Raw genomic sequence first — 11,838 nt, 5'->3', positions numbered from 1 at the left:
GAATATCACCCGCCGTGATCGCGATGTGGCTTTGGTGTTGCGCTGTTAAGCCCGAAGTTTCGGAATCGAATCCTGGCCGCGAAGGCACCTGTTCGATGGAGGCGAAATGCAAAATCAACTGTGCACCGTGCAATTGAGTTCCCGTTAAAGAACCCCAGGTGGTCAAAATTAACCCAGCGTCTCCAACCACGATGTGCCTCATAATCGTATTGGGGTTTTGGCACATAAAACCCCAGAAATTATTATTATTATTATTTTATATCATGCCTATCGCATATCATTCTCTTATATGTAGCACTGCTCGCAAGCGCCCGCCTTTGTCCTTTCTGTGTCCGTGCCTTAGCTGCTATAGCATCGCATGTGTAACAAACTAATTCAGCAGCGTGTTCCCCTGATCATCTTTTCACCGCGCCTGAAACCATTTTCCTGTCTATTGTAGCGCAAGGCAGTTGAGACCTCAATGGGCGCAGTATCAACAGCGACGCGGGAAGGTAAATGCAACAAGATCGCAAAAACCTTGGCGTGCTTCGGTACAATCCTTGTCGCTTCCTCCTTAATAATCTACGTTGTGTCTTCGCCCGGACAGAAGTCCTTGCCGCTCTGCGATGCTGAAGACTGCCATAAGCACGCGAAGCTACTCACCGACAATATCTACTGGACACTCGATCCTTGCGAGGATTTCTCCGCCTTCGTCTGCTCGGCGGCGCGTAATTCCTCGGCTCGGGGCAGCTCCAAGGTGGCCGTAATGAACAGCTTCGTGCAGTCATGGTACGGACAGTTTCACAGCACCCTGCGTAGTGGTGCTGAGAAGATCCCTGCCGGAAAGAAAGTTTTGGCCATGTACGGGAAGTGCCCTTATAACGCGTCGGACAAGGCGCAGCCAAAAATTTTTGTCGATTTTCAAGTGAGCTAAGGGCTATGCTGTCCCGAGCTGCCTGCACAATTGCCCTCACCATTGAATTACATCCTCAAAATCTATTACAAATGGGAAGCCCCCGCTCTGGATAACTGTGAGTTTGTTTAGGTCAACGAATCAGTCTTCTAAGGGGAGACGTGTCCTACTGTATCCTGGTGTGTACATCCCCATCATGTGGAGCAATCACAAGGTCACAAGCTCCTACGGCTACACTCAATATTGGGATCAGTACCGCAAGCGCTTATATCCGGACAGGGCGTCGAGACCTCGCCTGAACGAAAGTGCCGTTGATGAAATTATCGCGGTAGAGAAGGACGTGCTGGAAAGCCTGAACGCGGTGTTCACATCGAAAGCACCTGAGCCGGCGACGTTCTCTTTCGGTAATTTAGAAGACCACGTACCCAACGTATCGAACAGCGTGTGGCGCCAAAGCTTCCAGAGTGCCCTCCTTCTGGAACCGGAACTCAGTGTAAACGATACCATCGTAGTGAGCGACGTCAACTTGCTGAGGGCAATCGCCAAGCTTATCTCCACTTACGACAGAAGGCAACTGAACTTGCACCTGACTTGGCTCCTTGTGCAGTACTACGCTCCCATCTCAGATTATCGCCTTTTTATGGATTTTTACGGTGACAATACGGAGAGCGCAGCGGCCTGGGTACCTATGTATTGCGCCCGGCACGTAGAAGCACCGTACCGAGTCTTCATCCTTGTCCTCAGCCTGGTCTCTCGCTTCACAGCTGCAGATAGAAAGATCATCGACGATGGCTTCCATGGCCTCGTTTCGGCGACCGTCGACAGGGTCCAGAAATCGAACTGGATGGACCCTCCCAGTAAGGACCACATTACGGAGAAGCTGCTCGCAGCAAAGATGGCTATTTGGCCTCCAGACGATCTTCTCAAGGAAGGCGTGCTGGACATCATCTACTTCGCGTTCCCGGGAAAGGACGCATCTTTGGCCGAGTATTGGATCGACACCAGAAGAACCATGCTTCTAGTGAACACGACCGACGACTACGAGGGAGCGCAGAGACTGCCCTGGAAAGCTCCCCTGTCCTACGTGAGCTGCGACTACGTCTTGAACACCGTGAATATCGCAATGGCCGTCGTCGCAAAACCGGCGTACTAAGCATGCGGTAGTAAGGCCATGCTACGCGGAGGGCTGCTATTCCTCTTGGGAACTGCGCTGGCGAGGGCCATCGACAGTACAGGCCTTCAGTGGACGTCAGACGGGACAAAGGTCAACAGCATCATGACCGCATCGACGCAGGGCGAATTGAAACAGAAAGATAACTGTTTTCTCATCTCGGCAAGATTATGCACTGTTACGACTTTGAGGTGGTCCCGTAGCGCTCGTCACCCGTTTCGTGACAGAGCGTTGGTAGCGAAGACTCCGAGTCAGGCGTCGGTGAGAATAACAAAAGGGACTTTATACACTATATACAGTTCATTATACAGGACATGAAGGGATCGGCACTGGGGCCGAGAGCTCACAACAAACGCGACTGTTCTCGCACGGCGACGTCCGGCGAAAACGCGTGACACATCTCACTCCAGTCGAGAGCGGCACTCTGCTCCCGGTGGGTCGGCGGATCCGGTTTTCCAGGCGGCGCGCCGCGGCTTATAAGCCCCCAGAAACCATTGTCACTCAAACGGCCCAATACAAAGTGAGCACTCGACGGTCGTCGGAAGGGGTCCAATCAGCGACCACGCTGGCCCCCCCGTTCAAAACTGGCGGGCGCAGTGACCTCCAGGGAAGGGGAGGTACGGCGCCGGGCTGTCTGGCACTTGGCGACACGTTTGAACATGTTGCCCGCCGATGCTTCTCCGGAGGACACCACTGCCTGACGGCTCAGCATCTTGACTTGTCAAGGGAGAATTAGGGCGCTGTGCCTTTCGGCGCAGCCCCGGGTTTGTCCAAAGGGCGCTCGCAGGAAAATTCTCCATCTTGCAGATTCGGAATCCGGGCTTGTGGTAATGGCACAACAGCACCCTGAAGTACCGGCTTCTGCGATGTCCTTCGCCGCCCTCAGGCAAGCCCACATTCGTGACGGAAGCGTACCCCTCGATCTGAAAGAAATGCTTGCAGAGGACAGTCTTCTTTATGACGCTCTGCAATTGGACGTGCAGGAGCTCGAGAGACCTTAGGCCCCTTAGGCCTGAACTGCAATAAGGTGGTGCAGAATTTCGAAGCGTTTGCAAAGCCTTTCGCTGTTCAAAGGTATCGAAGATGAACCCTGAGGAAAAACGCCTATTTTTTTAAAGAACAAGACAGGATAAAAATATAAATTCTCATGATGCACCAGGCGACAAGAACCTATTAATTTCTGGTCAGACTCTAAGCATGCTTTTGTCGACCCTAATTAACAAGAACGTATCTAGGATTTTGTATGCGCGTGAAGTGTACGACCTTGACTTATAATACTTATTTCGAATTATTTTATGTATGTTTATTTTCATATAATATTATAGCCCTTCTGCATCATAGCAAACAACTAGGACATATATTTAACTGGCACAGAACCCACCTACATGTTGCTTCCTAGGTTGTCTTAGTTACTTGCGTTTTATTGATAGTTCTTTGAACACGTCCTGGTTCTGCGAGTGTGCCAAACCTGATGCAGCGTTGTTGCATGGTGGACTATTGTGGTCTGACAGAATAAACAACATCTGTAGTGCTCAAAGCAGTGATTACGGCGTCTGAATAAACGGGCGGAAGTCACTAAAGCCTACTTTGACGTCAATCCCGTGGCGGGCCGGTTTGTTTTTCGAGGCTTCGAAATGGACCCGTTACGCTCCCTCCTAGTTTATTCAGTGGCATGAGCTTCGAGTAACACTCTTGTTTCTTGCGCAGCAGTTCCAGTTCACCGTCTGAAACGACCAGGGACGAAATTCAATATAAATCAGAAAAAGCAAATAGAAAATATAGTACAGTACAAAATTCGCGGGTTTCATTATAGATATATTAAAGGGTAAGTTTAGTTACAAGTTAGTTACAGAAGTCTCTGGAATAATAGGAATTAGAAATCACAGATCACCGCACACCAAAGGACAGAATCACAGATTTTAGAGACCCCTCATGTAAGCACGACTTTGGCGAAATTTCTGGAAACTCGGAAGTAGAAAGTGGAAGTAATGACGTCGCTAATGACGCTGCACACAAGAAGGTAGAATAATATTTAACCGGCTAATCAATGGAAGAGGCTTGCCTGGCACAGACTGAACATCTGCGTACCAGAGCGGTTGTGACGTCGCTCCTTCCTCTCGGGCTCCTCCTCTCTCGGCGCTCACCTGTTCGCTCGCTCGCTCGCTTGCTCGCAGCAGCGGCGCGCGCGCACTCGTTACATGCTCTGACGTCAGCACCGGACCGGGCGCGTAAGGTGTGCTTCGTGCGCCGCTCACTAGGGGGCTACGCCCCGCCAGGTGGCTTGCGCTGTGCTCCCTCCTCGCCCTCACTCGCTTCTCGCTCACATATCGTGCCAGAGGAAAGACGTACGCTCGCTTAACCTTAACCTAGAGGTTTACATAGAGTGCTCGCCAGGTTGGAGGCCTCATCAACTTTGTCGCGTTGACGCATTATACCTAAGCCGCATGACAATTATCTGAACGACACGACAAATACCTGTATTAATATATTTTTAGGCTGCAAGAAATACACGCTGCACTGAACCCGCTCACCGGTGTCCTTAATTCGCGGATGATAACAAAAACATACTGTCTTATCACATTACGCAGATAAAAATCTATTTTGAAACTCCCGATTCTTGGCTGCTCCTCCGAAAGCACTTCCATACGAGAAAATGCACAACGCCAAGGAGCAGGAGAAGAAGAAGAAGACAATCCTGCGTTCGCCGGTCTGTGTTATGCGTGACCAGGACAATATCATCGGCGACAACGTCCTGCTGCATGCATTCTGTTTTCATTCCCGATTCTGAATTGTTCGCTTGGCTTCGGTGCTGCGTTCAAGCATGGCTCGTCGGTCACCAGTCGCGGCGCTGCTGCTCGGCGTCGCAGTGCAAGGTATGCAACGCCGTTCTCTTGTGTTGGGCTGCTAAGCACGAGGTCGCGAGGTCGAATCCTGGCCACGGCGGCCACATTCCGAAGGGGATGAAATGCGAGAAAACCCGTGTACTGAGATACACGGGTTTGACGTACGTTACCCGTGCACGTTAAAGAGCCCCGGAGGGCCTAAATTTCTGGACCGCCTCCTTTCCCGAGCAGCCAACTGCACACATCGCTTACACCATTTTCTTCCCGGGACCCTAATCACGCATTTCTCGGCGCAGAAAACCTACCAAATCTAGGGGACATGAAAAAGAAATGAAGCTAGAGAAAGCTCTTCGTTCATCATCATCAGCAGCATCATCAACATCATCATCATCATCAGCCTGGTTGCGCCCACCGCAGGGCAAAGGCATCTCCCATACTTCTCCAACTACCCCGGTTATGTACTAATTGTAGCCATGTTGTCCCTGAAAACTTCTTAATCTCATCCGCCCACCTAACTTTCTGCGGCAGTCTGCTACGCTTCCCTTCCCTTGGAATCCATTCCGTAACCCTTAATGACCATCGGTTATCTTCCCTCCTCATTACGTGTCCTGCCCATGCCCATTTCTTTTTCTTGATTTCAACTAAGATGTCATTAACTCGCGTTTGTTTCCTCGCCCAATGTGCACTTTTCTTATCCCTTAATGTTATCACACCTATCATTCTTCGTTCCATAGCTCGTTGCGTCGTCCTCAATTTAAGTAGAACCCTTTTCGTAAGCCTCCAGGTTCCTGCCCCGTACGTGAGTACTCGTAAGACACAGCTGTTATAAATTGTTCTCTTGATGGATAATGGCAACCTGCTGTTCATGATCTGAGAATGCCTGCTAAACGCACCCCAGCCCGTTCATATTCTTCTGATTATTTCAGTCTCATGATCCGGATCCGCAGTCACTACCTGTCCTAAGAAGATGTATTCCCTTACCACTTCCAGTGCCTCACTACCTATCGTAAACTGCTGTTTTTTTCCGAGACTGTTAAACATTACTTCAGTTTTCTGCAGATTAATTTTTAGACCCGCCCTTCAGCTTTGCTTCTCCAGGTCAGTGAGCATGCATTGCAATTGGTCCCCTGAGTTACTAAGCAAGGCAATATCATCAGCGAATCGCAAGTTACTAAGGTATTCTCTATTAACTCTTATTCCCAATTCTTCCCAATCCAGGTCTCTGAATACCTCCTGTAAACACGCTGTGAACAGCATTGGAGAGATCATATCTCCATGCCTGACGCCTTTCTTTATGGGGATCTTGTTGCTTTCTTTATGGTGGACTACGGTGGCTGTTGAGCCGCTGAAGATATCTTACAGTATTTTTACATACGGCTCGTGTACACCCTGATTCCGCAATGCCTCCATGACTGCCGAGGTTTCAACTGAATCAAACGCTTTCTCGTAATCAATGAAAGCTATATATAAAGGTTGGTTATATTCCGCACATTTTTCTATCATCTGATTGATAGTGTGAATATGGTCTATTGTTGAGTAGCCTTTTACGGAATCCTGCGTGGTCCTTTGGTTGACGGAAGTCTAAGGTGTTCCTGATTCTATTTCCAATTACCTTAGTAAATACTTTGTAGACGACGGACAGTAAGCTGATCGGTCTATAATTTTTCAAATCGTTGGCGTCCCCTTTCTTATGGATTAGGATTATGTTAGCGTTTTTCCAAGATTCCGGTACGCTCGAAGTCATGAGGCATTGCGTATACAGGGTGGCCAGTTTCTCTAGAACAATCTGCCCACCATCCTTCAACGAATCTGCTGTTACCTGATCCTCCCCAGCTGCCTTCCCTCTTTGCATAGCTCCCAAGGCTTTCTTTACTTCTTCCGGCGTTACCTGTGGGATTTCTAATTCCTCTAGACTATTCTCTCTTCCATTATCATCGTAGGTGCCACTGGTACTGTATATATCTCTATAGAACTTGAACTATCTCATCCATATGAGTAATGATATTGCCGGCTTTGTCTCTTAACGCACACATCTGATTCTTGCCAATTCCTAGTTTCTTCTTCACTGCTTTTAGGCTTCCTTCGTTCCTGAGTGCATGTTGAATTCTATCCATATTATATTTCCTTATGTCAGCTTTTTTACGCTTGAAGATTAACTTCGAAAGTTGTGCCAGTTCTATTCTAGCTGTGGGGTTAGAGGTTTTCATACATTGGCGTTTCTTGATCAGATATTTCGTCTCCTGCGATAGCTTACTGGTATCCTGTCTAACGGAAATGCCACCGACTTCTATTGCACACTCCTTAATAATGCCCACAAGATTGTCGTTCGTTGCTTCAACACTAAGGTCCTCTTCCCGAGTTAAAGCCGAATACCTGTTCTGTAGCTTGATCTGGAATTCCTTTATTTTCCCTCTTACCGCTAACTCATTTATCGGCTTCTTATGTACCAGTTTCTTCCGTTCCCTCCTCAGGTCTAGGCTAATTCGAGTTCTTACCATCCTATGGTCACTGCAGCGCACCTTACTGAGCACGTCCACATCTTGTATGATGCCAGGGTTAGCGCAGAGTATGAAGTCTATTTCATTTCTAGTCTCGCCGTTCGGGCTCCTCTACGTCCACTTCCGGCTATCCGGCTTGCGGAAGAAGGTATTCATTATCCGCATATTATTCTGTTCTGCAAACTCTACTAATAACTCTGCCCTGCTATTCCTAGTACCTATGCCATATTCCCCCACTGCCTTGTCTCCAGCCTGCTTCTTGCCTACCTCGGCATTGAAGTCGCCCATCAGTATAGTGTATTTTGTTTTGACTTTACCCATTGCTGATTCCATGTGTTCGTAGAAGCTTTCGACTTCCTGGTCATCATGACTGGATATAGGGGCGTAGACCTGTACAACCTTCATTTTGTACCTCTTTTTAAGTTTCACAACAAGACCTGCCACCCTCTCGTTAATGCTACAGTATTCCTGTATGTTACCAGCTATATCCTAATTAATCAGGAATCCGATTCCTAGTTCTCGTGTCTCCGCTAAGCCCCGGTAGCACAGGACGTGCCCGCTTTTTAGCACTCTATATGCTTCTTTTGGCCTCCTAACTTCGCTGAGCCCTATTATATCCCATTTACTGCCCTCTAATTCCTCCAATAGCACTGCTACACTCACCTCACTAGATAACGTTCAAATGCAGACAATTCTGTCATCGTATGTGTAGGGCGTCCACGTGCTATATCCACATAGGGAAGGCGACTGAGGACAAGAAGGACCTAGGAAGGGACAGGTGGGAAAGGGGCAGAAAGGCAGGAAAATACCTGCATGTCGTCATGATACCTATCTGGGAGACAAATGTGATGGTGTTGATGTGAAGAGTATACATCTTATCAATTAAGCCAACGTTCTAAAGGAAGACGCTAAGACGCCTTATTTTACGATGTACGCGGCTTGTTTGTACGAATCCTGCCCACTAATGGAAAGGTTTTTAAGCAGCGGAGCAGCTAACCCTTTTATTAAGCAACGTGACTTGATTTAATTGTAGTCTGCACCGTGCAAAACATTGATACGGACGCCTTACCGAAAAGCTCTACTGGGTACTCCGCGATGTTCGACACTCCGTGCTTTCTACAGCAGTGGTGAAGGAATAACTGTTTCTCTCTCGTAATGTCTGCAGCGAATAAATACCTTGTACACGCATACACGCTACAGCAGTGGTGAAGGAATAACTGTTTCTCTCTCGTAATGTCTGCAGCGAATAAATACCTTGTACACGAATAGCCGATGATTCTAGTCTTTTTAACGCAAAGTAATTATGTGCCCCATTGCGCGGACGGAAATCCATTGTAGTCGTCGGCGTGGCCGAAACATGGTACGAAGAATGTCCGACTTCACAAGAACTGCTGAGACAATCCTCACATTTCTCAGAAAGGTTCCTGGAAACAAACTAAATTAATGGTTCGGCGCCGTCTTTGTAATCCCGTAAGCGGAATTGCGTGCCAACCATGTGCATTGATAGTGAAACACATGGACTAGGAGATTCGCGATTGTTATCACTGCAAAAGAAGTAATAGATAGATAGATAGATAGATAGATAGATAGATAGATAGATAGATAGATAGATAGATAGATAGATAGATAGATAGATAGATAGATAGATAGATAGATAGATAGATAGATAGATAGATAGATAGATAGATAGATAGATAGATAGATAGATAGATAGATAGATAGATAGATAGATAGATAGATAGATAGATAGATAGATAGATAGCAAAATAATGATTCGTGCTAAATACAAACGGCTCCTCCATTGCGAACTCTTCCGTTCACAATGCCAAACTGGCCGTTCTTGCAGGCGTCGCGAGTGCCTATTACGGCATAAAGATAGGCGCCATCACAACGTACAACCATGGCGTTGCTGGCAACGTGTCCGCCGCCGCTGAGGATGGCATCATCATCACGGCACTCAATTACGACGGAAGGGGTCCCGGTAGGTGCTCCCAAATATTTTTTGGAAAAGAATGTTCTGGAACATCAGGTGGTTCGTGAAATCATGTGCCCGCTCACTCCGCGATTCGTGAGAGGCATATTATTATAAGATAGCTAGAGTCTCAGCTTTGAACACCAACGATTTGCGTTCTGTACGTGCGTGCCGGCTATTATATCTCAGGCTCGGAACGGCGCTCCAGCCAATGCGTCCGGTCCTCCACCACAATGGCACATTCTATTTAAGCGCATTGCGCAAGTGGCTTGTCCGTGTCTAACGCGTGGAGCTATTCCACATTCGAAGCGCTGGACGCAAACTCACGTTTCTTTTTTTTTGGGCCCATTTGTGGTCATTTAGTATTTTTATTATGGTAATTTGCTGTCGCATATATTGACCATCCAGAATATTTTTGTGTTTCAACGCTAAAATGAGTGTTGGATTAAGGAAACAGTAAGTGCTGGTGTATGTGCTCTCTGACACATTAGTAGTCTGCGCTTAGAGGGCAAGTTAGGCGGTTTACTTATCATGTCAGGAAAGTGGTATCGTAGGATTTCGCCACGCCTTCTGCAAAGCATATAAAGGATACATTTTGAAAACTGATTTTTTTTCATTACAAATGGAATTGTTTTGAAGAGAAACGTATTTTCAATGAAGGTCAGTGGCTGCTGATCAGGAGAACAGGCACCTTCTTGACGTTTATGATAGCGTGTCTCCAAATGACAGGAGGTTATCTACAAAAGAGTGGCTGTCCCACCATCGCCATGAGCACTCTCAAGTTGCACAGGTAAATTCCTGCGATATACTTCGTCATTCGTGATTCACGCAGTCGTCACTCACCCAATACTGCCACCATCACAGTACTGACGTCAATAACGAGAAAATATTTTCTCACTGGTTTCCCCTCAAAACCGAGATGCCCGAGAAGTTGGCCGAGTTCCTCAAAGGGACACTAAAGGCAAATATTAAGTCGACGCGAACTGCTAAAACACCATTACATTAACCTCGAAGCTCTTGTTACGTGCCAAGGATTTAAGAGGGGAAGTCCGCTGTCTGTTGGGGATTGGCGATGTCTCGGGTAACATCGTCTGTAATACAGCACTATATGAAGATCTCCTTAAGATACGATCACTCCATCACCCCAACGTTCACTCGACGTGACTCGTTGTCCTCTACACAAACAATTTCTTTTTCATTTCTATGAATCAACCGAATCCAGTCCTTTCTTGTTCAGGTGTACACCTCATCAAAGGAATGACGTCTTGCAGATATCTGTTTCTATATTGTTGCGTACAGAGAACCTATTGGTTCTGGCAGGCACACGTGATTCTATTGGTAATGAGCCTTTTATCGTCGTGCAGTAAAGAAAAAATGTCACAGATTACTGCGGCACAGATTGAACTGCATGGCCCGACGAGAAATACGGAAAAAGTGCACCTGTTTTCATTCTGCCCATGCGCCTGCGCGCTAGCGAACCACAGGTTTCTTGTTTACAAACATGAAGCTTGTCTATATATTTTCTCCGGTTTCGGCAGTGCAAATGCTGGACGTGGCGCCTTTCCTTAAATGTGAAGCGGTTGTATGCCTGTAGTCTGAGCCATGGTCAGCACAAGATCACGCTCAATAACGCGGAGATATTGCCTGCAAAAAATGTGGGCCGATCGCGGCGATAGTGCACTCAATGTTGCAGTCTGTGGTAGCTCGCATTGTACCAGTCGCCGCTTGGGGTGCGCGCTCCAGAAATGGAAGACGCGGATAGAAGTTCATAGGTGCCGAGAGAAGCGGACGTACGCGAGAACCCTCTCTCGTTCTAGGCAGTCACATGCGACCGAATTGCACTCCTCGCGAGAGAGGAAAATCCACATTATCCTCATGGGGGATTTCAACGTGGACCTCTCGAGCACGGCCAACTAGCGGCTCCCTCGCTACGTGGAGGAAGTTTACCACGTCACCTCGAACACCATGAAACGAGTGCCCGCTACACGACGTGGTGGTGTCATCGATCACGTGTTCACTAGAGTTATTGTTCTAGATACTTGCAAGTGCGTCTCGTACTTCTGCATGAATAGGCAGCTACTATTCATATTGGGCAGAATCCATGCGGCTAAAGCAGCGTAAAAGCACTTACGAATAACACTGAACAATTGAAAACTTTGCCCACACAGTTGCCTCATCGATACCTTTATAGCCATCAAGGATGTTCTCTGAGTAAAGTTTCTTTCTTGCTGTGTGTGCCTCTTTGCATTATGCGGCTTGCTGTCCCGTTCCACGTCATCAGCGCAGCCAGGACAGCCTGGAACCAGGGAAGCAATGCGTAATTGTTGCTCTACAAAACTATGAATACGCACGCATGAATGGCACACACAAAGACCAGGTGGAGGCTGAAAAGCGTGGCAATATAGGAGCAAAATAATTAAGGCCAGAGTTTGCCATTTTCGATAACCAAGTGCTAACCGCAC

The 11,838-nt window shown here is 47.5% G+C and overlaps 1 protein-coding gene across 1 annotated transcript in view; it reads left to right on the top strand.

Annotated features, from left to right (window-relative positions):
• Positions 1-4,756: 4,756 nt before the first annotated feature.
• Positions 4,757-11,838, top strand: part of LOC142586986 (protein Skeletor, isoforms B/C-like) — a 29,434-nt gene continuing 22,352 nt past the window's right edge. The window contains exons 1-2 of the mRNA XM_075697856.1: positions 4,757-4,936; positions 9,251-9,385. Of these exons, the coding sequence (XP_075553971.1) occupies positions 4,885-4,936; positions 9,251-9,385 (187 nt within the window). The 5' untranslated portion in view covers positions 4,757-4,884. The remainder of the gene's footprint in view (positions 4,937-9,250; positions 9,386-11,838) is intronic.

This window comes from Dermacentor variabilis, chromosome 7 (assembly GCF_050947875.1).
Source record: "Dermacentor variabilis isolate Ectoservices chromosome 7, ASM5094787v1, whole genome shotgun sequence".
In the NCBI taxonomy this organism is placed as follows: Eukaryota; Metazoa; Arthropoda; class Arachnida; order Ixodida; family Ixodidae; genus Dermacentor; species Dermacentor variabilis.
This window is presented reverse-complemented; position numbering and strand designations above follow the sequence as displayed.